Source organism: Pseudonaja textilis, chromosome Z, assembly GCF_049901715.1.
Source record: "Pseudonaja textilis isolate UNSWEBS1 chromosome Z, rPseTex1.2, whole genome shotgun sequence".
NCBI lineage: Eukaryota > Metazoa > Chordata > Lepidosauria > Squamata > Elapidae > Pseudonaja > Pseudonaja textilis.
This window is the reverse complement of record NC_142008.1, coordinates 131074060-131101968: the sequence shown is the minus strand read 5'-3', so window position 1 is coordinate 131101968 and position 27909 is coordinate 131074060. Positions and strand designations below refer to the sequence as shown.

At 43.3% G+C, this 27909-nt stretch overlaps 1 protein-coding gene across 4 annotated transcripts; it reads left to right on the top strand.

Moving 5' to 3' along the window:
* Window positions 1-42: 42 nt before the first annotated feature.
* Window positions 43-20072, top strand: RASIP1 (Ras interacting protein 1). 4 transcript variants are annotated; one of them, XM_026712021.2, is made up of 12 exons: window positions 43-185; window positions 2556-2710; window positions 4759-5336; window positions 7141-7511; window positions 8857-9504; window positions 10673-10710; window positions 12591-12742; window positions 13162-13277; window positions 13370-13610; window positions 15102-15274; window positions 17352-17499; window positions 19473-20072. In XM_026712021.2, the coding sequence occupies exons 2-12, from the start codon at window positions 2577-2579 to the stop codon at window positions 19670-19672; spliced, it is 2799 nt and encodes a 932-aa protein (XP_026567806.1). In that variant the 5' UTR covers window positions 43-185; window positions 2556-2576; the 3' UTR covers window positions 19673-20072. The 4 variants fall into 4 exon arrangements, with proteins under 4 accessions (XP_026567806.1, XP_087774226.1, XP_026567807.1 ...); XM_087918100.1 differs by having other exon boundaries at window positions 43-193; XM_026712022.2 differs by having other exon boundaries at window positions 47-137.
* The last annotated feature ends 7837 nt before the right edge of the window (window positions 20073-27909 follow it).

Genomic DNA, 27909 nt, shown 5'->3' with positions numbered 1-27909 from the left:
CTCCTGTGTGTGAATGACCAGAGGCACGGGAAATCCGTACGCAGTCATTCTGGATTTAAGTCACAGCATATACAGGAACACCATAGCAGAGACCGAAGGGAGGAGAAGAAGGAGCTTGGCCCATGGGATGCCCGAAAGTGAGTGATGTGCAGAGGACACAGCATCTGGGACATCCTCTGTAGCCGGTAATCACGTTAGTCTTTGACTGGGTATGCACTTGTTTGTCTGGGGGCAAAATTTAATAGACTATATAGCGTAGTTTCAAAAGCAGGTTTGGACAGTAAACAGGTGGGAAAATGGGGGAGACTGGTGTGGATAAGGATGAATCCTGATACATAACAACATAATAAGTTCTGGCACTAGTATTTCTTCACCTCTAGTTCTGTCTCTTTCCCACCACTGTTTTATTACCAAATCCAGAAGTTGGGAGGTTGGCTTTCTCCTTGCACTAAACAATTATTTTGATCCCACATTAGATAATCAAGTCTCCCTGCACCATTCCTTACCTTCTGTCAAAAATATGTTCTACATCAAGTCAATATTTGGGGCAAGTTTATAAAGTGGAAATTGACTGGGGAAAAAAATAGCCAATTGGGAATAGCAAACCTATTCTGAGTGGTAGATTGGACTAGAATACCTCTAAGATACCTTCCAACTGTGTTGTCCTGTGTTATCCTGTTAAACAATTCATATACTGCACCCTGTATTGTTTTCTTTTTTTAATCCAGGGGATGGGAAAACAGGAAAGAATGTATGATTGAAATATCTCTTGATTTTTGGTCTTGGATTTTGAGAAAGTTTGGTGCATGCAGAGCAAAATGTCTGAGTTCTGTGCTTAAAGTATTAAGGCTTTATGGAAAGGAAAAGGCTGATATACCAGCTGATTAAATAGGGAAGAATCGTGTTTTAGAGCTTCATTTTATGATTCTGATTGAAGCATTGGATAGGGTGGGGCCCAGATGGCTTTATCTCATAGGGTCTTCCCATTGTTTCCAGTCTCCCAAGAACTAATCAGTTTGTGTGAGGTGAGGCCCAGCTATTCTGATCCCAAAGCTGGTTATCTCATCTTTTCCTGTTGACGTAACTGTTCGATTCAAGACCTATGACTCATATCCACCATGGAAGTTCTGGATTTGTTCTCACTGCCTCTTTGATCTAGATCTGAATTTTGCAGCTCATGAAAAATTAGCTAATTGGAGCCTGGAAGATTTAGTCAAGGAAAGGATCTAAAATAGCTGTTGACAAGCTGCTTGACAAGATTTATGGGGCTACAAATGCCCAAGGGTATATGGGCAGGCCGAATGGCCAACAACAAGCTGCCTGGTAATTATGGGCATCATCCAACATATCTGAAATGCCCCAAGCTAGAGAAGGGCAAATATATGAATCAGAAGGGTAAGGACAAATCAAACTGAAACAAGGAATGGAGAGCAAAGTCTTCCCAGCTCCATTTCAGGGCTGTGCGAACTGTGTCCAAATAGGTACATATGCACATACATGTCACTACAATATATCTGCATCCCGCTTTTCTAAATAAAATGTTTAAAATTGATTAAAACAGGGCAGGTGACGTAGTTCAAAGTTTCAAATCTACAAGTTAGCAAAAGTGTAGGGACCATTTGGCCAGTTTGCTCATATAACCAATGTTAAGGCCAATGCTTTCCAGGTGCTAAGTATTGATGAGCAATGCTAGCACACACCTGTGCACAGTCTCACTCTTTTCTTTTTCTTCTTTACCTAAAACAGACCTAGAATTAGATTAAAATAAAAGAATGCCATCCAACAGTCAAAGAAGTGCTCTTTGTAGAGTAAGAGATATGGCTACTCTCTTCGAGAGCCAGTCAAGCAAGACTGGAGGTGGCAAAGTAAGAGAAAGACAGAAGCAGAGAGACTTAACCATAGGGCTATCAGAATTGGCTGCAAAAATGTAGGGAATCATTAATTGGCAGCAAAAAGTCAAATAATTTTTGGAACTCTTTGCTGTCAAATATCTGGAATTTTGCAGCCTAAACCAGGTACCTTAATACCCTAATCGACTCACCAACCTTGCTACTCAAATTGGAATCCATCTGAGAAGAAGTTGGGGACTGTCACATAGCCAGATTAGTTTTAATTCTGTGAAATTCAAGATTTTGTAAATCTGATTTGTAAACTATCTCTTTCATTTTTTCAGTCATTGTGATACACACATAATAACCACATCCCTGTCTTCCATAGCTTTTCTATATTAAAGCACAACAAACCCTATATTGTTTTAAGAAAGAAATTAAAACTGTTCATATTGTGCTCTATGACCAATGATCTTAATATCCAACAGCTCTGCTCTATATCACTTTCAGAAAGCCAAGGTTTAAATATAAAGGAAATAAAAAAACTATAACTGCAAGGGGTGAGAAGAGCTAAGGAAGCTCCATCCAAATGCTGCACAAGCCGCTCTGTTTAGGTCAAAGAACATCAGGGGAGGCCACAGTCACCAAGAACCGGTCTTACAGATTGTATTTTTCTGTCTGTTTCTCTCCTCCCCCACTTCCTCTTCCCCTCCTTGTGTCTTTCAGTAATTCCAAGTGTTTGTGATCATGTTTTCGGATGAGCGAAAAGACGGGAGCCCCCGCTTTGGGAAACTTCACTTTCCCATGGGGCTGTGGATCAACTCACCAAAGAAGCATTTTGCAAAGTTGGGACGTAGGTGGCCAAGCGTGGGGTCCGTCAAGTACGTATTCAAAGAGAACTATTGCTGAGCTTTCCTTTAAGCTGCCTTGATATCTAAAATTCATAGCAATACCCTCTCCTCTGAATAGATGTGTTCCTACCAGGCTTGATTATTAGTAAATTCAAGTAACATTGAAACATGGGGCTGTTTCTTACAGGGAGGACAAGATTTCCTCCATCAGTCAGTCAGGACCTCAAAATCCTACTCATCCATCAGATGCAAATATGTGGGATAGTTCTAGGAGCCAGGGAAATACACCATTATGTTGGCAAAAGATATTAGAGCAAAGACTGGCTCCAACTGAGGTGTGCCTGTCAAAAAAGCTGCAGTCAAATTCAAGAACTACTACACTAGAAGAGATCCTGTCAGGTCATCTGAACTGACCTCAAATTCACAGCAGCATGTATGAGTTTCAGTGCTTGTCTTCTTAAGACATTGCACCAGTTCAGGCAAAAACTGTATAGATGGTCCTCAGCATATGACCACAATTGGAACCAGATCTTCCATTGCCTGATTTTATAACCGTTTTTGCTACTGTCATTAAGCAACTCACACAGTCACTAAATGAATTTGCCTTTATCCATTGGCTTCACTTGTAAAGCCATCTGGGAAGGTTGTAAATGGTGATGATCATGTGACCAAGAATACTGCAATTGTCATAAATACATGGCAGTTGCCAAGCACCTAAAGTTTGATTGTGTGATCACAGGGATTCTGCAACAGTCATAAGCCACTTTTTTAGTGCCATAATTTTGAGTGGTCGCTAAACAAATGGTTATAAGTTGAGGACTACCTCTATTACTGCCCAGGATTAGCTCTGAGAACCCAGTTCTTGGGATTTATAAAACAAGAAAAAAAAACCTTGTCCAATAACATATATACATCACAGTAAGTCCATTTTATCACATTTCTTTGCATAATCATGTTCCCTAGCATCATCTGGCAATAATTACTATGAGTTCCATACTTTCAGTATGTCAGGTAATATTCTATATCTTATTGGTCTTCACCTCACTCTCATCTGCATTTCTTCCTTCCTTCAGTTCAGAAGAATAAGAGAAGCATTATGGATACTAAGTCACTGGTTTTGAACAGAATCATCAAGTACTACAACAAATGCATGTTCAAAACAGTTAATTTATCCAGAAAATCATACAACATTGAACAGACAAAGCAAATCTCAAGGATCAAAGCAAGACTCTTATTTAGGGATTTAGAATGACGACTGAAAAAAATGGATAGAAATTATATTTCCCCATGATTTGGCAAAGTAGTACAAGGCAAATAAAAAAACTTATTGGGAGGAACCTTCTCATCTCTACATCTCCTTTCAATTATATCCCACCCTTCCTCCTATCCAGGCTTGCCTGTTTTGGGCATCTTGTTTGTAATTAGCCTAAATTTCTCACATTTTTTTCCAAGATGGAGGAAATAGTTTAACTAAATTATTGGTTAACAGCTATATCAATAGGGCTGTTCCGGCTGTTTGTTGATGACATCTCTTTCCTGCTTATCAGTCTTCAGAACTGCCATCACTCAGATTTGGCTTTATGGAGAAATTTCCCAGAGATCAGTGTTTGTCATTCTTGGAGTTGAAGTTTCCACATCTTAACAGTTGTCCAGGTTGAGAAATGCTGCTCTAAATGATGACAACCTGAAACAATTTGGTGCAATAACAACACTTTCTGTCCTGATTCTGGAATCCAAAGGTTTAAAAATGTAACACCTGGTGAAAATTATGTATTGAGTGGGAGACATGCTTTAGCTCAGTTCTCTGTATTAGCCTATTTGGATAAGTGTCAATATACTTTTTTCCTTTTAGCTTTGTAAAAGTGCTCATCCCAGAGTTGTTTCACAGAGAGAGGGTGGCATATAAATTGATAAATAAAACAAAATAAATCCCCATGAGCTTCCACTTCTCTTCATAGACCAAAATAAAAAGTCACTAATAACTTCATATTTTATTGATTGATCTTTCCCCTTTGAATCTCAATCCAGCTGAATTGGTTGGGATCTACCCATTCCAAACCTATCTGTTCTCCCCTCAGGTCTACGTCCTCAGACACTGCCAGTCGTGGCAGTGAACCTGTGGAGATGCGCCCAGCCAAGAATAAGGCTGCGCGGCACAAGAGGCTTTCAACTTTCTTCCAGCGAAGTGGGGTGGGAGGGCCCACTGGTGGGGCTGGAGGCCGCTGGGCCAGTGAGAAGAAACTAGCGGATCTCATTGACCCCCTGCCTGAAGAACGAGTCAAGCCCCCGTCTCAGGGAGAAGTGCCAGGAGTCCTGAAAATTTACGGAGGTGACATCTCCATGGGTGCCAACTATAAGAGTGTGCTGGCAACCGCACGCTCCACTGCCCGCCAGCTGGTGCGGGAAGCTCTGGAGCGCTATGGGGTGACACAACCTAATGCTGAAGAGGCTTATGTGTTGTGTGATGTTGTGGGCCGGGTTCATGGCATGGATAGCTCCTGGCAGGCCCAGTATCTTCGGGCAGTTGGCGATGGTGAACGGCCACTGGTGCTGCAAGATGTGTGGAAGCCCAAAACTGGTTTCACTCGACGCTTTGAGATTCGCCGCCGATGTGATGTAGAAAGGATGGTCGAGGGAGAGGATGAAGATGGAGGCGGTGAGTGTTCTTTGATGCTGGTCAGGTTTTTCTACTCCACAGATTCATGAGCTGTACCCATTTTTCAGACATTTGTTTTTGTTTCTTGAACGAATTCACATTTCTGGGCCTTATGTGCAATTTATTTATATGCTTGATTTATATCGCACCTTCCACCCTGGCAGCAACCAAAATTTAAAACCGAAATGGAATATATAAAGTCAGACAGATAAATTAAAATTAATCCTACATTTTTACAGCTAATTGAAGAAAAAGCCTTTCTCTGCCTAGCGCATGACTAATTTGTGGGCACGGGATGTAGTGTGACAGACTTGAGTTTAGAAGGTTTTCACAAAATATTTGGTATTTGCTTGGAAATCCACCCCATTAGCAGCTAATTAGCAACTGCTTTTAATTCCACGAATAGGTAGTCTTCAACTTGTAACTACAACTGAACCCAAAATTTCTGTTATTAAGCAAGGCAGTTGTTAGGCAAGATATGCCCTATTTTACAACATTTTTGCCACAGTTGTTAAGCAAATCACTACTGTTGTTAAGTGAATCATGCGGTTGTTAAGTAAATCTGACTTCCCCTGTTGATTTTGCCTATTGGAAGTTGGCTGGGAAGGTCGTAAATGGTGGTCACATGACCCCAGAACAGTGCAACTATCATAAATGCTGTAAGTCGCCCAGACTTGTTGGATATGAGATCGGTGGCAAATAACCTTCTAAACAAATAAATAAATACATGCCAGATGCCAAGCGGCTAGATTTTTCATCAAGTGACCATCTGGATGCTGCAATAGTCATAAATGTGAACACAGGTCATGTCACTTTTTTTCAATGCCATTGTAACTAAATGAACTGTTATAAGTTGAAGATTATTTTTATAGCCACAGCAGATAAACCTAAATTATAGCCCTCTTTCCAAAATAGAGTCTAAGGCTAATGCATTCTCTCTTTCCCCTCATTCCTCACTGGCAAATGGAGCAAATCTCCCTTCCATTGCTTCATTTATCTACACCTGTGTTTTTCAATTTTAAGATGGGTGGACTTCATCTTCCAGAATTCCTCAATTAGTTTGCTGGCTGGGGAATTCTGGGAGTTAAACTTAAAGTCCATGCATCTTAAAGTTGCCAAGTTTAAGAAACACTGATCTACAGAAACAAATAGTGGGAGGATAGCAGTATGGAAACTCTTTGAATGGAAAACAGGTTTTCCTATTCAGCATGCAACTTATGACTACAACTGGAATCAGAATATCTGTTTTACAACCTTTTGTGCCAATGCAATTAAGTGAATCGTATGGTTATGAAGCAAATCCAGCTTCCCAATTGACTTTGTTTTTCGGGAGCTGGCTGGGAAGGTCGCAAATGGTGATCATGTGACCCCAGAATATTGCGACCATCATAAATACATGCCAGTGCCAAGTGTCCATATTATGATGTGACCATAGGGATACTGCAACAGTTTTAAGTGCGAGAACCAGTCGTAAGTTACTTTTTTCAGTGCAGCTGTAACTTTGACAGTCATTAAACAAATGGCTGTTAAGTCAAGGACTACCTGCATACTGGTGCAAAGAGAAGAGGTGCCTATCACATGACATGTCCCTTTTATTCTTTTTCTTGCTTGGTTTTAGCCATACCAACATATTTCTAGGTACTCCAAAAAATACAAAGTACTAAGTAGAAAGTAGAAAATACAAACTAATTAAATCTGTACAAAAGCAGCTTTTCTGAATTTTGTATGACTAATTTTTATTGTCATAGGTGATCTATGAAACTCTTCTCCTGGTTTTAATTCTTTCTCTTTCTGTTTGTCATAGGTATTAACTCTCAGTCACGCCGGCAACAATCTCGACGCTCCCGGGCTGCCTCGGGGGGCCACGTGGGCCCCAAAGAGAGAGCAGACAACCTCTCGCTCCGGCGCAGCATCAGTGAGATGAATCTCAGCACTAAGCGCCGCAAGGACCGCAAAGGAGTGCTTAGCATGGCAGTTGGTGAACCGGTGGAAGGGGGTCCAGTGGAGGAATCACGGTTCAAGGCAGCTGAAGAGTCGGAGGGCAACCCAGCTCCTTCAGCTTCTGAAGAGGAGGCCATGGATGTGGCCAGCCTTGAGCAGCTTACTCAATGCCTCATACAGCCCCCAACTGAGCACCCCTATTTCCTGCAGTTACTGGGCTACAATGAAAAGCAGGTAAATGTCTATGGAGAATCTCTGTCATCCAGGTCATGGTTGTCCCAAAGCACTTTTTCAAGAGGCAACTGGACTTTCTGGGTTGTTGTTTTTTTTTTTGGAAGGAGTTTAGCCTCTCATCTAAGAAGCTTCTTCAGCCTTGACTGAAGATTTCAGCCCCACCATCCAGCCAGAGCTGAAGAAGCTTCTCGGATGAGAAACAAAACATCTTCAAAGAAAAACCAGAAAGTCCAGTTGCCTCTTAAAAAAGCAACTTTGGGAAAATCGGGTAAATTCACTTTGTTCAGCTTTCCATAGCATTCCCAAGAGAGGAAAGGCTAGGACAATTTCATCAAATAGAGTCCTCTTGAAATGTTGAACTTCAGCTCTTATCCTTTTCAGACACACTGATTGGGATTATGAGATTTTAAATCAAATTCATCCAGAGAATGCCAGTTAGGGAAAAGAAGGACTACTAATTTCTGCCTATTCACTGCACTGAAGTCATTCTTAACACGCACATTTACACATAGTAGCATTAAAGGGACTGAGAAGCACCTGGTCCAATGCCACAGAGAAAGAAAATTCATACGCACAGATACACTCACAAACACTCGAGTGCAGTGATTTGGCCAAGCTTCCATCTAGTCTAGTTATCCGTTCCCTTGAAACTGGAAAGTTCAGAATGTAATCATTTCAAGCTGCCATGTATAGATATTGTGTGGCCTAGATTCAGGAAGCAAGATTGTTTAAGTAGAATGGAGAACAAACCATAGCTGAATAATAGGGAAGTCTTCCACATCCCCTTGCTCCCCGCCAACCCCAGTCTTCTTATCAAGCTGATTAAAACAGTCAATTGTCAAATGACTTTTAAAAAAAACTTTGTATCTTCCCATAGAAAGAAAACCTATGGGATTTCCTCCCTCAGCAGTATAAAAATCTTGGGATTAAAAGAAAATACATAAGATAACATGCTGAACCACAAACCACTACTTAGCGCAGAACTGCTTAGCCTAGAGACTATGCAAACTGAACTAGTAGTGTATAGTTGCTAGTGCTCAACTTAAGTGCCCCAATCTCTGGGCATTTGCACACTCATTATCACAGGCAACAAATCTTGAGTCTTCTTTTGGCCACAAGCTGGCAAACTCAAATAAAAACCACACAGATTTCAGAAGGGGGAAATTTCATGCTAGTAGGGAGGCAAATGTAATCTTGAAAACTGAACATTTCCACTTGGGCCTGCAGGGAATTAATTAAATGGAAAAATTTCCTTTTCACATCTAAATTGGGTGGCCTTTTCTCACCTAAACTGCACTCTTCTCAGTTTCTCACATTACTCTGCTCCATTTCTCCCATTTTGCAGGAGTTTGTGATCCACGTGATGACACGTCGCCGCCACATCTTTGGACGCCCTGAGCGTCGCCCAGCTCCAGACCAATCGAGTTTTGTGGACACCTTCCTGAATGCCCCTGACATCTTGCCGCGGCACTGCTGTGTGGTATCCTCAGTGCCCCCTGCAGATCCCAGCCAGCCCCGGAGTTCAGCCATGGTGCGGCCTTTCCGGGGAGCATCTATCACCCACAATGGTGCCCCGCTCCATCGCCAGGTGGAGTTGGCCCCTGGAGACTTGCTGGGCATGGGGCAGTACTTCCTCTTCATGTACAAAGATCCAAGAGCTGCCACTGCTCCTCCAGCTTGGCTACCCAAAACCTGGGTGTCTCCAGGGCTGGTGGGGGCCTTGGCTTGCCAGGCATGTGGTCGGTCCCTGCAGGAGCGGCAGGAGGCATTCAGGGCCTATCTCAAGAGCCGAGAACCTCAGCTCCGCTACCGCCCCCAAGAGCAGGAGGCCCTTTTGGCTGAAATTGTGCGGCTGCAGGAAACATCCACTTGTAAGCTGGGACCTGCCTTCCTCTTTGGGCTCTGCCTAGAGCACGCTGCTCGGGAGCTGGAGCCAGGCCATCTACCCAGATTGATAGCCAGGATCGCTCAATTGGTGAAGGAAGCTGTTTGGGTAAAGGATTTTCTATTTCTTTGCTTGGGTCCTATGATGTCCTTGATTAAAAGGAATAATCCTTTATTTCAGAAATCTTTCCTTTAGATTTATTTAATTACAGCTGGTTTTCCACTTATAACCAGTTACTTAGTGGTTGTTGGAAGTTATGACCAACCAGAAAAATAGGAATTACAACCTGGATTCAAAGTTACAAGAGTTTGGTCACCTCTTCCATCACACGGTCTTTGGGCACCCAAAAACATAGGTGTATTTACCACCATTTGCAGTGTTCCACAAGCATATGACCTCATTTTACAATGGTTTTGCCAACAATTGTCATTTACAGTTTCTGTACTCATGCTTACCCATTGGTCTGCTTAACAACTGCAGTATTTGCTTAATGACTGCAGGTTTGCCTAATGGCTGGTGATTCACTTAAAAACTGTGGTAAAAAAGGTACAAAAACCATCATTATGGTCATAACTTGAAGACTATCTTTCAGAACAAATCCCATTCTCTGCTAGCACTAATAATGTTACCTAATTTGGTAACAAAACATCTGCAAGAAAACAGCCAAGCTCAGAGAGCACCAAGGACCTCTCATTTCAGCTCTGAGCTGCAATATTCTCCTGTCTCAGAAGTACAACCCTGCTTTCTTTTTTCCATTCTGAATGTCATTAATTCAAATCCACATAATCTGTGTCATGTTATATCTATTGTTATATGGCTATGACATTCTGTCATGGAATGGAAGACAGCATGACTAGTTTCCTTTAAAAAAAAAAGAAATACAAGAAAGGAGTACTGTAAGATAACTGGTTTTTAAGGAATAATTGCAAGATGCTACTTTTCTTGGCTCTACATAAAAAATAAAGCATTATTTATGTTCTTCCTTTCTTTCTTTCTAAAATTTCTAAAAATACTCAGAAGAGAAACAAAATCATATGAATGTAAAATAAAATATTTACATCAATAGCTGAGCAGAATTATATAGGTGTAGAACCCATAGGGAAAAACCTTCATAACTTACCTCCATATCAGATATCTTTAAATGAAGTAAATGTAGTAAATACTTTTTCCCCATTGATCCTCCAGTAACTAACTGTAGAAATCTTTCTGGCTATCAGGTATGGGAAGGGTTTGCGACCCTCCCTAAATAATTTCATTCTCTTACTCTTCTTCCTAGGGCAAGATCAAAGAAATCAGAGATAGACAACCAGAAAAGTAAGTAAATTAATTATCTCTAAAAGACTGTTTTCCAAGGCAAATTAGGCTTAGTCTGTACTGCAGCTTGTTTTGAGTTACAGATGTTGAGTGATTTGAGAGATGCAATAGAGAAGTCTCTAGTCATTTCCTTTTATCGGGGAGCGGAGCTTTGCATTCCTGGCAGCTTAAATTTGTTCGTACCCCTTGAGAGCAGTGAAAAATGCTGCTCTATCATTCCTGGAGGGTAAGGTCCATCTGCTAGTCCAGTCAAGGTCTATTTGTGGAATATTAGGAATATCTTACTCTTAGTCTGAGGTGGCCCAAATGGCTTAGGCACAGCTCCAGGCTCTTGAAAAATGTTCTCATTTCAAAATAATGACCTTAAACATCTCCACAAGTTTGTGCCTGAAGATATTTCTATGACCCAAACGCATAATAACCACTTTCAGTTCACCAATGTTAGCATCCCCTCCAGATTTATTGAGATACTATCTCCCAGAATTCCTAGCCTTGTGAAAGATACAAGATGACATAAGTTGATTTAGTGGGTGGTTAATCTTCTAGAGTCGATGTTACTCAACCTTGGTAACTTTAAGATGTGTGGACTTGAACTGTATGACTGGCTGAGGAATTTTGGGATTGAACTCCACGCATCTTAAAGTTACTAAGATTGAGGAACATGGATCTAGAGATTTTTCTAGCTCTGTTGAAGTGGCCAAGTTCAGTTTGCTTGTTCAGCCTTCTGGGATGCTGTGATGCAGTTTATCCTTCGCCTTCTTTAGACATCTAGATAGGTGGAGGTTACTCTTACCAGTTCCAACCAGCATTGACATTTTTGCATATTGACTGGAGATTATGAGAATTGACTTTTAAGAAGGACAATAGTAAATACTTTGTTTAAATACACACACACACACACACACACACACATATACACACACCCCTTGGGTTGATAGTAAATGCAGAATGTTGAGATAAACAACTCATTGTTTTTTAGATCAAGAGGACATCTTTATATGGAATTATTTTTCCCATTTGTGGATAATTTAGGGGTGTCCACCTGAATAATTTTAAGACCTATGGACTCAACTGCTGGCTGAGGAGTTCTAGAAGTTGGGTTTACATGTCTTAAAGTTGCTAGAGTTAAGATACCCCTGATTTAGTTCCTCCCATTCCTTTGCTGTTCAGCTCCTCCCCTACCTGTAAAGATTAGTTCTTCCCATTTAATTTAGGCAACTTTCACACAATCTTCACTTTAAACCGTAGTCCATTTTCACATCAACAGCATTTTCAGGTCATACATAACAAATACCAAGAGACAGCAGGCTTTGTAGAGATCAGTAGTTATGTGTGATTTCCCCCCCCCCTAAAGAAAACAAAACCGCATATCTATCTGTTCCAGCACTGGAGGAGGGAAATTACAGGAATTAGAGAAGAATGGAACTTTTTTGATACACAGTATTACTGAACAAAGCTATAAAGTTACAACATACCTAAGGTCATTCTAGTGACAAACAATTTCAAAAGAACAATTGCAGGTTGGCTGTGCTGAATATGTGTTGTCCAGATAAGCTATACAAAATATTCAGAACTTCTCAAAGAATGCAATGAAAAGTATTGTGTGGTAGCAATATGAAGACTGAAAGGCAAATTGCAAATGCACAAGTGGAAACCACACACTTCTGTCCTCTGGAAGCAAAGTTCACAATCATCAAGAAAGGCTGAACTTAGCATGAACTCTGAAAATGTGTAGAATGGCTTGAATGCAAAATATCCAGCCCAGTTGTTGTTTTAATATCCCAGCCAAAAGTCAGCTGCCTCTTGTTAGCAGGTGAGAACTTATCCAATCTCTCCCCATCCATTGATGCTAATCTCTGTCACTCTGGTGTTCCTTGCAGCCAGCAAGATAAAGGAGAAGTAGGAAACCTCAGCATTGAGGAAGTGGCAGCTGACTTGCGTCCTCTCATGCTTTGGATGGCTAATTCGATGGAGCTACTCAACTTAGTGCAAAAAAGAGTCCTAGACATTGAGAAAGATCTGGATTTGGAAGGTGAGCCAAGAATCTTATTTTTTTCTAGTAATCAAGGGAGTATTGAAGGACAGGGACAGGCCAACTATTTTTCAAAGATTCATCCCAGAACAGAGGGGTCAAGGAAATAGGACTTCCTGATTTCTCCAAGACTCATGTTATACTGACTCATGATAATTGCTGAGAATGGGGGCTGAGTGTACTGCCACTTCCTCTAGAAAAGACAAGGTTAGCTCAAGAAAGGGAATCATAGTTTCTGCATAAGTAGCCCAGAATTCTAAGGACATTCTACCAAACTGATATGGCTTGATAGCCATTGAATACTGTACCTTGTAGAGCAATTTGAAAATGTTCCTTACATTCCTAGTTTCCACTGCAGAACAACTCTCAGTAGAACTACTACCTATCTGAAATATATAATGTTCTCAAACCCACTGCAGGAGTTTCACACAATGCATTACTCTCCAGTGACCTGGAGACCTGTGATGAAGCCATGGCTGTCTTAGATGAAATCATCATGTCCACATTCCAGCAATCTGTGTACTACCTCACTAAGGTGAGCAAGCACTCCCCAAGGAACAAGCCTGACCTTCCGACCCTTCCTTTTTTCCAGTAGTCTTGGTGTCTAATTCTTTCCTCATTTGGCAGACTCTATACTCGGCCCTTCCTGTCTTGCTAGACAGTAACCCCTTCACAGCCATCACCGACCTGTCGCATGTGCCTGAGCTAAGCAGCATGCCAGAGGAAATCCGAAAGACCCTGTCCATCTACCAGGCAACTCTTGAACTCACCCGTGACTGTGACTTGCACCCTGTCCTTGTTTCGCAGACCTTTGGATACCTCTTCTTCTTCTCCAATGCTTCACTGTTCAACACCATCATGGAAAGAGGTGGGTCAGGAACAGTATGCAGACGTTTGTGGCGGGTGGGAAAGAAATTCGAAAGAATGGGAGATGGGTGATTAGGGGAAAAAAGACTCCAGTATTTTGTGGAAGAAAACTAGATAGGTTCACTTCCATAACATAGGGCTATATGGCATTTCAGATCTGAAGACAAACAAGTGCACTTAGCTGCATCTCCCTCCTAAAAAAACCTGTTGTTTTTTTAACTCTGACTCAAGCTAATTATAGTTTAACTTTCTGGATGGGAGAGAGAAAGATAGGGGAAGAATATTGGTTTATTCATACAAAAGCTTTTGATATTGAGTATAGGAACCAAAAATATCCCGAGGCTTCTTGTAAAAAGGCAATTTTTGAACACTAAAACAGGTTGCATCTTTTATGCTTGCAAACAGTTTAAGATATATATATATATATATATATATATATATATGGTAGCAAAGGATGATGCCACTTGAATTATCAGGAAATTTTTGGATGGTTGAAAATGGTGCAGCAAGAGGAAGAAAAGAATGACCAGAAACAAGAAGGTGTTTTTTTTTTTGTTAGGACAATGATGTGGAAGAACAGCAGGGAATTTATAGAAAGGATTTCTCTGGCTTTTGAGTGTTGGAAGGAAAAGAATCAAGTAAAAAGTGTAAGAAACTAGAAAATGTAAGAATTGGGAGCTTGAAGGTTCTGTGAAGGACATGGGCCATGATCTGCCCTAAAACTAAGGATATTTTCCTTGTAGTTGCATTCCCACAGCATTATAAACTAACCAGATTGGTTGTGTGTGCCAGGCTTCAAATTGACATTAGTCAGTCTTACCATGTTCTGCAACTACCAGACCTTCAACTGAACTGTGAAGTATAGCATGTCAAATGACTTCAGGAATTCAGAATTGCTTTGAAGTGCTTTTTTAAAACTTGCTAATATGGAAGAGAGGGGAGGAGTGGAAGAAGGAAGGAAGAAAAAGGAAGGGAAGGAGGGAGAGAGGGGAAGAGAGAAAGAGGAAGGAAGGAAGGAAGGAAAGAAAAAAGGAAAGAAGGAAGGAAGGAAAAGAAGACTTTGGATTTTGAATGAATATTTTAGCCAGCTGAGGATTTTTGCTTGTATTGAGATCAAATGAAACAAGAATCCCTTTCTGTGAGAAGTCTGAATTCTCCAAGTCCTGTTTTTTGCTCCTGAGCAATGAAAAGAAATAATCCCATTCTGCCTCTCCCTGCTACCCAGTCCCCCCCGCCCCTTCCAGCAGCTGCTGTTTCCTCCTATTTTTTCTTCTGGTCTCTGGTGGAAGCCAGCTATTTCCTGCCTGTCCCAAAGTTCAGGGCTGCCCTTGGACGCAGCAGGAAACAAGCCTGGCTGCCAGGGGCGGTTCCCTCCTCCAGACGCGATGGGGGTGGGTTATGCTGGGGATCAGCTACTTGGCAGGAAAGCCTGGGTTCAGGGATGTCAGCCAAGCTTACCAACTCTTCCTCCTTTCCTCCCACCCATTTCCAGGTGGCTCCCAGTCTCTCTTCCAGTGGGCCAAGGCAGTGCAGATCCAAACCATCCTGGATCTCGTCCTAGACTGGCTGCAAGGAATTGGCCTTGGGGACATCGCCACAGAATTCTTCCAGAAGCTCAGCAACACAGCCAACCTGTTGTGCGTGCCCAAAAACAACTTGCTTCAGGTGAAGGAACTGATTCACATCCCTCTCCTTTCCTCAAATGGGCTCGGGGGCAGCAGCTCAGCTCCAGGCCTTTGTCCACATTCAGGGTCAGCTCTGATGTGGGGCCAGATTGCTACATGTGGTTCCCGACTTACGGGCATTCATTTAGGGCAGGGGTCTGCAACCTTAAGCACTCAAAGAGCTATTTGGGTCCATTTCCCACAGAAAAGGAAACAGTGGGAGCCACAAAACCAACTTGATGTCACTCATTCCCACCCCGTCACATGACAACCCCCCCCCCAGCCATGCTAGCCCAGGTTTTGTGGTTTCCCAGTATCATCCTTGCCAGATGATTCCACCACTGGCTGGCCCTACCCCGTGTCCTCCCCTCCCACTCACTCCTGGATGGGGATAGTTCCATATTCCAGGGCAAGAGCGAAGTGTCCCTCTGCTTGCCTCTTCTTGCGGCCCTTGTTGGTGCTGTGCGCACCTCCCACTAAGTTTAAGTGAACTATGGAGGTGGTGCGAGGAATATGGGGAGACTTTCTCTCTGCCCCGAGACACTGACGCCGTTGCTTTTGACGCCTGCATGCTACTCACTGCTCTTGCAGTGCCTCGCGCAGCACACTTAAACTTAGCGTGCTTTACAATGGGAGAGACTGCCTCCCCTCTTCCACCTAGAGCCCGTTACCGTGTGGAGCATTGGCTGCAGCCAGCCTGGCCAGTGTCTCGGGGCAGAAAGTCACACGTCACCCCCAGTGGCCGAGGTGCGCACAGCACCAACAAGGGCTGGAAAAAGAGGCAAGTAAAAGGGCACTTCGCTCCCGCCCTGGAATACAGAACGAGTCTCTATCCACTGCCATCACCCTTCTCAGGACAGGCAAGAAGTGTGTGGGAGGAGAGGGCGAGGGGTAGGGCCAGCCGGTGGTGGGAATCATACAACAGGGAGCCGCAAGTTGCTGACCCCTGGTTTAGAGACTATTCAAAGTCACAAGGGTGCTGAAAAAAGTGATTTACAACTGATCCTCACACTTACAACCATCACAGCATTCCCCCAACATGATCAATAGTTGGGTGATTGGCAACGAGCATTTATTTATGATAGTTGAAGTGTCCCAGGGTCATGTGATGACCATTTGTCTTTCCAAGCCTGCTTCTGACAAGCAAAGTCAATGTGTGAAGCCAGATAAGCTTAATAACCATATGATTTGCTTAACAACTGCAGCAAAAAGGGTCATAAAATCGGTCCTGATTCACTTAACACTCACCCTGCTTAGCAACAGAAGTTCCAGCTCAAATTGTGATTATAAGTCAAGAACTATCTGTAAAGGGACTACTTACTATCAGATCCTGGTAGTCTTTTATGTAACATCTGATGCCTTTAAAGAAAATACACCAGGGAATATTACAAAAGTTTTCCCCACCACTTTATATGCAAATACAGCTGCAACCAAAATAGCTGTGTTTTTTTCTACCCAAGTCCATCCTGAGAATCTCCATATGTATTTCTATATATTGAAGACAATCCAGCAAAATGTCACAGTAATAATTTCAGAAATGAGATGTGTGGGGGTTTGTTCTCTCCCTGCGTCTAGCAGGGCAGGATGTTCTGATTTATAAGTAATAAATACCTAAAATAGGTGTCACTTATTTTTCTGAATCCATTCTTTAATAACGCTATCCCTCCATGGGTATGGCTTACACTAGGAGACCAAGTAAATTGGTCACTTTGTTTTTAATGTCATGGAACCAGTAACTTCATTTGGTTAAACCTTTTTGATCAAAATCCGTTTTAAAAATAGTGCTCCTGCAACGTTTAGTATCCAGTGATAAAGGAAATGTACTTTCCCCCTCTCTAGCTGTTTTTATTCATAAACAAATCCAATTCTTGAATCAGTAACATCAAACTATTGACCAGCTATGTTTTTTTTTAATGAGGGGAGGGGGGTAATTATGCCTTCTTCCCCCCCAAACAATGAAGCTACATTAGGGGAGTTAGATACAAATAATATTCCACTGAGAATGAGTCAGATTTGGAGGACCATCTTAAGGGTCACTGCAATTTTTAAAAAATATGTTGTATTCTCTTGATATCCAGGCATCCTGGTCCCGCCTAAGAAATGATTATCCAGCACTGACACCAGCCCAGCTCCAGCATGTGCTCAGAAATTACCAACTGGGACCAGGCCGTGCATCTCCTGAATGCTGGAACCCACCTGAGAAGGAACAAGATGAGATTGCACACAGTACGTGAGCTTTTAAGTGTGACATCTTTAAGTTGTTTGCCAATTTTTAAAAGCTTTGTAGGGGTTTCTCTGACCTTTATCACCATATGCCCTTAACCAGGACACAACCACACCTCGATGATCAATTTTCCTCATGGCATTTCCTTATTCTTACCCCCAGCCCATGAGCGAAGCAGCTGAAATCACCATTAAGTTGCCAGTATAAAAATAACATTTTCTTCCTTAAGCCCGTGCGATTTCCCCACAGCCTCAAAGTCTATAAAATCTGTCATCCATTCTCTTAGATATGGCTGATTTTAAATAGAATCAAATGTGTGTTTTGGGAGTGCTATGAGGTGGGGGCACACTTTCCTCTTCTGATCACACACTCATTCCTTTCCCAGCTTTTGCCTTCTTCATTAGTGCTTGATTTTGTCGGTTCCTTTCAGTCCTGCCCCATCCCTCTTTCCCTGTTTTTGACATCATCATCTTTTCTTCAAGCTTCCACCAAGGCAGAGAAGAGCAGAATGGAGTATTTTATCTTGAGAAAAAGGCAGCCTATTTTTCATTATTCATCTAGAACAATACACTGAAATGTATCTTTTCATTCAGACGTGGCATCCCCATTATTTTCCTGCTGTAACTGGAAAACAAGGGAGGGAGCCTGAGCCGACGACTGTTGCCCAGCTTTCAAATATTTGTCTGTTTCAAGCATTTCCCAGCCCTTGTGGCTGAAGGAGGAAACCTGTTTGCTCAGCAATGTGGTAATTTCTGGTCTCCTGTGTAAAAAATAGCTAGTTATACTAATAAGGCCTGGGCTGCCTCTCCATACTCCAGGAGTATTTCTGCCCCATATCTATATTATTAAATTTATATGACTCCCATCTCACTGTCCAAAGCACTTCAGATGGCTTACAATGCAGTAAAAATACAAGTATAAAAACATTTTTATGAACCTATAATCCCTTGATTCGGGGCAACTGAATGGAGCTGAGCATTTACTGGCCGGATGCCCTTCCTGATGCCTAAGCAGAGTTTGCAACAGATATTTTCTTTTTACATCCTGATAAAAAACATCTGTCACTGCTTAGAACTGAACTCTCAACCTTCCAAGTGGGAGGCAAGCATTTTCACCTCTAGGCCATTGCACTACTCATTAATATTTTAAAAAAAGATTTTATATACATATAAAAACAATTAAAATATAAAAACAATTAAAAACACCAAGAGTTAAATTTTCATGTGTTAGGAAAGAGGCAAACCAACCAAGGTAGGGAACCTCAGGCTGAAGTCTAAAGCCAGGCCCATGCTATTCTCTGATGGTAGATGTTTTGTCTACTGGTTGAAAGAAGCCCAGCAAAGATGAAGGGCAAAAAAAGTGTGAGAAGCACACTCTGTAATGAGCACGGGACCATTCATTAGTGGCTAGGAACAGGAACTGGCATTGGGGTGAACACATGTTACACTGGCTCCGATTCATGCTGACCCAGGATATGCCTGCCAGGTAGCAATTCATTAAATGAAGCTTTTCTTCTGCATTGATATGTCTCTTTTCATTCAGTTCTAGTTTGCATTCCTCCTTTCTCTTTCATTCTTTCACCCTCAAAACACATAAACTGGAATGTGGATATTAAAAATCAACCTAGGATAGATACATGAAAAATGGGGGGTGGGGGGGGAGGGAATTGCCTCTAGTGAGAAATCAGCCCTCTCGAAATATTTCGTCAACACCAATTCAGTCATGGTTCTTCAGTTGGTTTTGGTATAGCAGATCATGACAAAATCTATAACGTTGGTGTTTGGTTTAACGTTTTTTCTCTTCCTTTCTTATCTCCTAGTCTTACGTGTAAAACCAAACAGGGCTAGCAGTCTTAGGCAGCCAAACTACTATTCTGCACTAACATTATAGTCTCCTGGCTAATGTAACATCGCCATATGCTAAATAAATAAATAACCATCAACTTCGCTGTTTTCATAATCTTTATTCCCCCCAGGTGATATATTTGAGAGTTTCACCGACCATCCTCCCCTCATTCTTCCATGTGATGGCTTCCGCTTGTCTCTGTCAGAGCCTGTGTCAGATGATACTCTTCATCGCCAACTGGTGCGCTTGCGCCGTTTTCTTTGGGAGCTGGAGCGTGAATCTCTCCCAGCCAATCAGAGAGCAGTATATGGGCTGGATCCCAGCCAATGAAAAGAGGTGCTGATGCCAATATTCAAAATGGTGCTTTGACCTCGAGAGGCACTTTTCATAACAGACTCTGGTGGGTCAGGCTGTATGGAAACCCTCTATCTGATTCTGGGAAATGCAGAATCACCTGAAATAGCTCTTGCTTCTTTGCATGCAGAATGGTCTGGGAAGATCAGCGGTTGCCCTGGTATCCAAGGTCAGAAAGAATAAATTCTTTGGCTTCTGTTCCAGCCATACCATCTGGTGACAGGTGTTGACTTCAAGGTGCAATTTGGAAATGTCTTTGAAAGAGGACTAACTTCAACCCTAGGTTATTATTTTTGGCCTTAGATAAGACTGTTTGTAGCAAACTCTGTATTCTTCTTTTTTTCCCCTTTGCAATAAAATGATTATCTGAAACAAATGGATCAAGTATTTTAGAGTGGCAGGCAGCAACCGTATCACTCAGAAGGCGGAAATGTGGGAAGCAGGATAACTGGAAGAAGTGTATTCAGGCTACGTCAGACTCTCAAGGGCAGTGTTTCTCAATCTTGGCAACTTTAGGATGCGTGGACTTGACCAGCTAGGAAAGCTGGGAAATTCTGAGAGTTAAAAGCCCACACATCCTAAAGCTGTCAAGCTTGAGAAACACTGCCCCAAAGTATGTTGATTTGGGTCTGATGAGGCTGTCTGTCCTTAATGTGAAATATTTTGTGAGTAAAGATTCAGCGTGCTGGTCTTTGGTAGAAGCTTACTATTGCTGGGACGTGCCTCTTTTCCATTGTCCCAGACCACAAGTGTGCTATCTTTGTCAATAGCATCAGTTTCACGACTGTGCCTGGAATTAATCTCTGATATCTGAGCCCGGGGAAGACCTATGAGCTCATGCCACTCCCCCTTCTGGATGTCCAACGAAGCTCCCAGCGAAGCGGTCATACCAAAGGGTGGTTTAGAGTAGCCCTTGCTACGATTGCTTTGCACCAAGGATATTGCAGCCAAGGCAGGAAATCCAGAACTGTTCACCACATACATGATTTATTTATATCCCAACTTCATTATTTTAACAAATAACCCGAGGTAGCAAACATATCCAACACACTTTCTCCTCCTATTTTCCCCACAAGTTACCCAGCCACCTTTCATGCCTATGGCAGGACTAGGACTCATGATTATAGAGAGGGAGATCCAGGTGAAAGAAATGATTGAGACCAATTCACCACCAGTAAATCAGTTTTAGCTTTGAATCATGAAGCTCTGAATGTGAAGGTCTGGATGCCCACAGCCCCATTCCTTGGGGTGAGGAGGGACCATGCGAGGCAACGCAGCTCATGCAAAGTCATAGATCAGGAGTCCCCAGCCCCTGGTCCGTGGCCTATTCAGAACGGGGCCGCTCAAGTGGTGGGCCAGTGCGCATGTGCAATGTGTATCAACCAACCATCTTCCTCTTAAAATGCAGGTAGTCATCAACTTACAACCCTAAAGTCATGACGATGATAAAGTGGGTCACTGACTTGACCAACCTAATTTTATGGCCTTTTTTACAGCGGTTGTTGACTGAACACCAAGGTTATTAAGCCAACTCATTTTTCGCTACGGGCTTGTTTTGCCAAAATCTGAAAGTAAATGTCGATTTTTCTGAAAAGCCATCATAAAACAGTCACATGATTGCAGAACACTGCAAATGGCCGTACATGCAGGTTGGTTGGTTGAACACCTGAAATGCAGAAACACTGCAAATGTGGGGAGAGGGCAACTGTGGGAACTTTGGAACCAGGTCGTAAGTACTCCTGGAGACTGTGGTAACTTCAAACAGTTGCTAAGCACATGATCATAAGTTGAGGATTACCTGAAATACAGTAAAAAGACTTGGCTCCTGACTATGTGAAACTCAAGAGGAAAAACAGGTCTGTATATGGATATACCCGCTGCCCTTGTCTATGATTTTTACCTGGAAATGTGTATGCATTTGAGTCCAAAACAGATTATGAGATGAGAGCCACAGAAAGCAATACTGTAAAGATAAAAGAACCCTTGCCTTGTCTTCTCTCCCACTGCCTATGAATGACCGTGTGTCCTTACAAACACACAAAAATATTATACGCACGCACAATTCACCAGTTTCTCACACTGTGAGGAGAGATGACTTTTTCACATGCGGCCAGGAGGGGTCAGTGTTGTTCATCCATACAGCCCAGGACATGGCACAAGCATTCAAATCCAACAAGGTTTCAGCTCCTGTCCCGTCAGGTCAACATTGCCAGAGGGGGCACACAGAAACAACCACATATGCAGGCTCAAGTGCAGCTCCGGGGGAAGGTGGGACATAGGTGGTGCCAAGGGGGAGGGCCCAAGCGGGGACACAGGCAGCAAGCGTGTCTGACTTTAAATACCCTGATCAGAACCTGATCTGCCATGTCAGTGAAATCCAGTGCGGGCCTCAGACAGCTGGCAACAGGTGACACCTGTTGTGTGAAGAAACACTGCCTGTGGCCTGACAGTAGCGGATGGGAAAGGGCAAAGGCAACGTAGCGAGACCCTCGCCACTTACTCTGGGTTTTGCAGGGTCTGCTCTGAAGAGGAAGGCTCTGCTATGAGAAGAGGGTTGCCCTGTCCACAAGCAGTGCCCTTGTGCCTGCCATTTTGTAAGGAGAAAGAACTTTGCTATATAAATATAACATGGTGTCTCTGAAAAGTATATTTCCTTCAGTGCCAAGGGGCGTGGGGGCCTGAAGCCTACAGAGAATGAACAAAAGCCTCCTGGGACCAACGTGAAGCACAATGTTGCAACTATTCCCAATCTCCTGGCAATAAAGCTCCAGGGTGTCAAGCTTCACTGCAGGTAGTCCTTGACTTAACAACAGTTCATTTAGTTCAACTGTTTTTAGTGTTTAACTGAATTTAGTGTTTAAAGTTGCAATGGTACTGAACTGACTTATGGCCGTTTTTTACACTTACGGCCGTCGCAGCATCCCCGTGGCCACATGATCAAAATTTAGACGCTTGACAATTGACTCATACTTACGACGATCGTTGTGTCCGGGGGTATGTGTCAGGTGATCCTCTTTTGTGACCTGACAAGAAGGGGAAGCCAGATTCACTTACTAACCGTGTTACTCACTTAACGACTGCAGTGATAGTAACTGTAGCACCAAAGGTCGTGAAACAGGGCAAAGTTCCCTTAACAAACATCTCACTTAGCCACAAAATTGTTGGGCTCAGTTGAGGTCGTGGATTACCTGTATACTTACCTGTTTTAGGATCCTGGGAAAGAGGTTCCAACTGCCCTTCCTTCTTTGTTTTCACTTCTGTTCTTCAGCTGATGCTCCTCCTTTCAGGGCTCCTTCCGTTGGGCCGGTGGAGCCTGTGAGTTCACAACCAGAGGCCTTCCCTTCTCTGCGATTAAGGATGGTACTCTGGATGTCACACCCAGGAACAGGGGATGAATGGCACTGCCTCCTGAGCAGCAAGAACTGGCTTGTCCCCTGGGCAACGGCTGCAAAGTCAGGCTCAATTTCTCTGCAAGCGAGGAGTTTTGCACAAACGTCCCACATGTGCCAGGCCATGCTGATGTGCTGGTGTGCCAGGCCGACAGGTTTCTCTCCCTTCCAGCTACAGATTTTCACTGGACGTCAACCTACTGGACAAGGGCACCTCAACTTATGACTGGTTGCTTAGCAAACATTCAAAGTTACGACGGACCCTGATAAAGGTACAGCTAGTCATCGACTTACAATCACAACTGAGCCCAAAATTTACACTGCTACAGTAAGTGAGACATTCGTTAAGTGTAGTTTTGCCCCTCTCTTTGCCCCAGTTGTTAAGTGAAACCCTGTGGTTAAGTTAGTAACAAGGTTGTTAAGTGAATCCGGCTTCCCCATGGACTTTGCTTGTTGGAAGGTCGCAAGAAGGGGATCACATGACCCCGTCATAAATATGAACCAGTTGTCAAGCGCCCTAATGTAAATCACGTGACCAATGGTTGTAAGCATGAAATATGGTCACAAGTCCCTTTTTTCTGTGCCATTGTAACTTTGAACAGTCACTAAACGAACTGTCATAAGTCAAGGACTACCTGTACTTGTATCCTGTATTCAAAATCATGATGTCTGGCGGGACCCATTGCGTCCACCTGATCACAGTTTATGATGTTTTCACCAGTAAACACCAATGCTTACCAACCACAGCGTTCATTTTGTGATTGCCACATTCACTTAACAACCACTGCAAAAGAAATTGAAAAATCGGTCGCAGTCTTGTGGCGACTCACTTAACGATCACTGTGACTTATGACTGAAATTGAAGGTTCAATTATGGTCATATGTCAAGGACTAGCAGTCTTTCTTCCAATCTCGTTACACCATGCCCACCTTCTGAGACACCGCCTCTGTTCCCGGCATATGACCATAGGTGCAAGTCAGAAACTGAGTACGGCAGCATCTCAAAAGCTGTGGCTGTATGTAGAATTGTCTTTTATGCAACCAATGGGGAATCCAGGCAAGTGAAGTGGGAAAGAAAGGAAAGGAAAAGGGAAAGGAACGGAAAGGAAAAGGAAAAGGAAAGCAAAGGAAAAGGAAAAGAAAAAGGAAAGGAAAGAAAAAGAAAAGGAAAAGGAAAAGAAAGGGAAAGGAAAAGGAAAAGGAAAGAAAAGGAAAAGGAAAGGGAAAGGGAAAGGGAAAAGGAAAGGAAAGGAAAAGGAAAAGGAAAGAAAAGGAAAAGGAAAGGGAAAGGGAAAGGGAAAAGGAAAGGAAAGGAAAAGGAAAAGGAAAGGAAAAGGAAAGGGAAAGGAAAGGAAAAGGAAAAGGAGGAAAAGGAAAGGAAGGAAAAAGGAAAGGAAAGGAAAAGAAAGGAAATGGAAAGGAAAAGGAAAGGGAAAGGAAAGGAAAAGGAAAAGGAAAAGGAAAGGAAAAGGAAAAGGAAAGGAAAAGGAAAGGAAAAGAAAGGAAAGGAAAAGGAAAAGAAATGGAAAAGGAAATGAAAGGAAAGGAAAAGGAAAGGAAAGGAAAAGGAAAAGAAATGGAAAGGAAAAGAAAATGGAAAGGAAAGGAAAGGAAGGGAAACGAAAGGAAAAGGAAAGGAAATGGAAAAGGAAAGGAAAAGGAAAGGAAAGGAAAGGAAAAGGAAACAGAAAAGGAAAAGGAAAAGGAAACAGAAATGGAAAAGGAAAAGGAAAGGAAAAGGAAAAGGAAAAGGAAAGAAAAGCGAAAGGAAAGGGAAAGAAATGGAAAGGAAAGGGAACAGAAAAGGAAAGGAAAGGAAAAGGAGGAAAACGAAAGGAAAGAAAAGGAAAAGGAAAAGGAAAGGAAAGGAAAAGAAAGGAAATGGAAAGAAAAAGGAAAGGAAAAGGAAAAGGAAAGGAAAAGGAAAGGAAAAAGGAAAGGAAAAGGAAAGGGAAAGGAAAGGAAAAGGAGGAAAAGGAAGGAAAAGGAAAAGGAAAGGAAAGGAAAAGAAAGGAAATGGAAAGGAAAAGGAAAGGGAATGGAAAAGGAAAGGAAAAGGAAAAGGAAAGGAAAGGAAAAGGAAAGGAAAGGAAAAGGAAAAGGAAAGGCAATGGAAAAGGAAAAGGAAAGGGAAAGGAAAAGGAAATGGAAAGGAAAGGAAAGGAAAAGGGAAAGGGAAAGGAAAGGAAAGGGAAAGGAAAGGAAAAGGAAAGAGAATGGAAAAGAAAAGGAAAAGGAAAAGGAAAGGGGAAAATGAGGCTAACAGAACAAGAAAACTTGCATTGGAAGCCATCAATTCAGATTTATAGAAACTCCATTTAACATCTTTTTTTGAAAAGATAGTTAAGGGAGAATTAAAGTGAACCTGCTGAGGCTAGTCATCTAAGGCTTCAGAGTTGCCTCCAACCTCTCTGCCCAAATAAGGAAATGATTAAAAGCCCAACTATTAAGAATGATCTCATCAAGATTAACTACCCTTAGAAATGAAATTAAATCAAAGTCACGCTTAGTTTTTTGTGATAGTCTCACCTCCTGATTTTGAAGGTGTCGCCTTTGGCAAGCCATTCAAAGGCCAAAGATGATTCTCAGGGTGAGGCAGCCACTTTGGTGAGGCACAAGGCCAGAGGCACCATAGAAAGAAAGCTTTATAATTTAATGGAGAATTAGTTTGGTGTTAATGACATGGAAGAAGCTATGAGAACTTTTATGACACAATTAGGCAAAAGGGGAGGAAATTGGACTTTGCGCCGGCAAAATTGTAGGCTCTGAGAGATGCAAACGTTGTTTAAAAAGAGAGTGGAATCCCTGAAAATGTCTTAAAGAAAAGATTTTGCTTTCCTGACAATGAATTCTGGTCTTTGAATATTCAATAAAGATCTAAACCTCCCCAACGACAAGCAGAATCATTTAGACTCAGAGATGAAATATCCCAAGCTTCTTCATTCCAAAATTGTTTCTTCTAAGCAGCTATTAGCAAATCTTCCAAAAAACTCTTAACTTAGATGAGAAATTATGTAATTAAACACCCCCAGGTTAAACACCATACGTGTCTTTGCTGGTTTGTAAGTTCCTCCACAGAAAAGCCCCTCGCCTCCGAAGAATGTTGTAAGTAACCAGGCAGGCTTTACGTGTCTAAGGATGTAAATCCAAACCGTTTCTGAGCGGTGACCCCTGGACCTCTATGTGTGATCCCCGAGACTTCGGAGAAGAATTTTAAGAAAGGTTTGTGGAAGAAAAAGACACCTCTAGGTACCTGGTTGCTTTGGATGGGGGTTTGAGGGTGGGGGAATGGAGTTTTTGACATCTTCCAAGGACCCCTTGTTCTGGACTGAACCTGGAAAGAGATTAAACTGGATTTGAATGGGAGGACCCAAGGTTTAATAATGTTTATTTGATTCCTATCCCACATTATTACTTTAAAATTAACTCAAAGCAATGGACATACATCATTCTGCTTCCTCTCCCCACCCCACCGCCACCAAACAATCTTGTGAAATGGGTTGAAGAGAGAGAGGGAGGGAAGGAGGGAGAGAGAGGGGGAGAGGGAGGAAAGGAGGTAGAGAGAGGGAGAGAGAGAAAGGGAGGGGAGGGAGGGAAGGAGGGAGGGAGAGGGAGAGAGAGAAAAGGAGAGGGAGGGAGGGAAGGAGGGAGGGAGAGGGAAAGAGAGAGGGAAAGTGAGAGGGAGAGGGAGGAAAGGAGGGACAGAGAGGGACAGAGAGAAAGGGAGAGGAAGGGAAGGAGGGAGGGAGGGAGGGAGAGGGAGGGAGAGGGGGAGAGAGAGGGAGGGAGAGGGAAAGAGAGAGGGAAAGTGAGAGGGAGAGGGAGGAAAGGAGGGACAGAGAGGGACAGAGAGAAAGGGAGAGGAAGGGAAGGAGGGAGGAGGGAGGGAGAGGGAGGGAGAGGGGGGAGAGAGAGGGAGGGAGAGGGAAAGAGAGAGGGAAAGTGAGAGGGAGAGGGAGGAAAGGAGGGACAGAGAGGGACAGAGAGAAAGGGAGAGGAAGGGAAGGAGGGAGGGAGAGGGAGAGAGGGAGGGAGGGAGGGAGAGGGAGGGAGAGGGGGAGAGAGAGGAGGGAGAGGGAAAGAGAGGGAGAGAGAGAGGGAGAGGGAGGAAAGGAGGGACAGAGAGGGACAGAGAGAAAGGGAGAGGGAGGGAGGGAAGGAAGGAGGGAGAGGGAGGGAGGGAGAGAGAGAGGAGGGAGTGGGAGAGGGAGAGGGAGGAAAGGAGGTAGAGAGGGAGAGAAAGGGAGAGGGAGGGAAGGAGGGAGGGAGAGGGAGAGGGAGGGAAGGAGGGGGAGTGAGGGAGAGGGAGGGAGAGAGGGGGAGTGGGAGAGGGAGGGAAGGAGGGAGGGTGGGAAAGAGGGAGAGAGGAAGGGGGAGAGAGAGGGAGAAGGAGGGAAGGAGGGAGAGAGAGAGGGAGAGGGAGGGAAGGAGAGAGAGGGGGAGGGAGAGGGAGGGGGAGGGAAAGAGAGAGGGAGGGAGAGGGAGGAAAGGAGGGAGAGAGAGGGACAGAGAGAAAGGGAGAGGGAGGGAAGGAGGGTGGGAGAGGGAGGGAGAGGGAGGGAGAGGGAGGGAAAGAGGGAGAGAGAAGGGGAAGAGAGGGAGAAGTAGGGAAGGAGGGAGAGAGAGAGAGGGAGAGGGAGGAAAGGAGGGAGAGAGGGACAGAGAGAAAGGAAGAGGGAAGGAGGGAGGGAGAGGGGAGAGAGAGGGGGAGAGAGAGGGGAGGGAGAGGGAAGGAGGGAGGGAGAGTGGGAGAGGGAGGGAAGGAGGGAGGGTGGGAAAGAGGGAGAGAGGAAGGGGGAGAGAGAGGAGAAGTAGGGAAGGAGG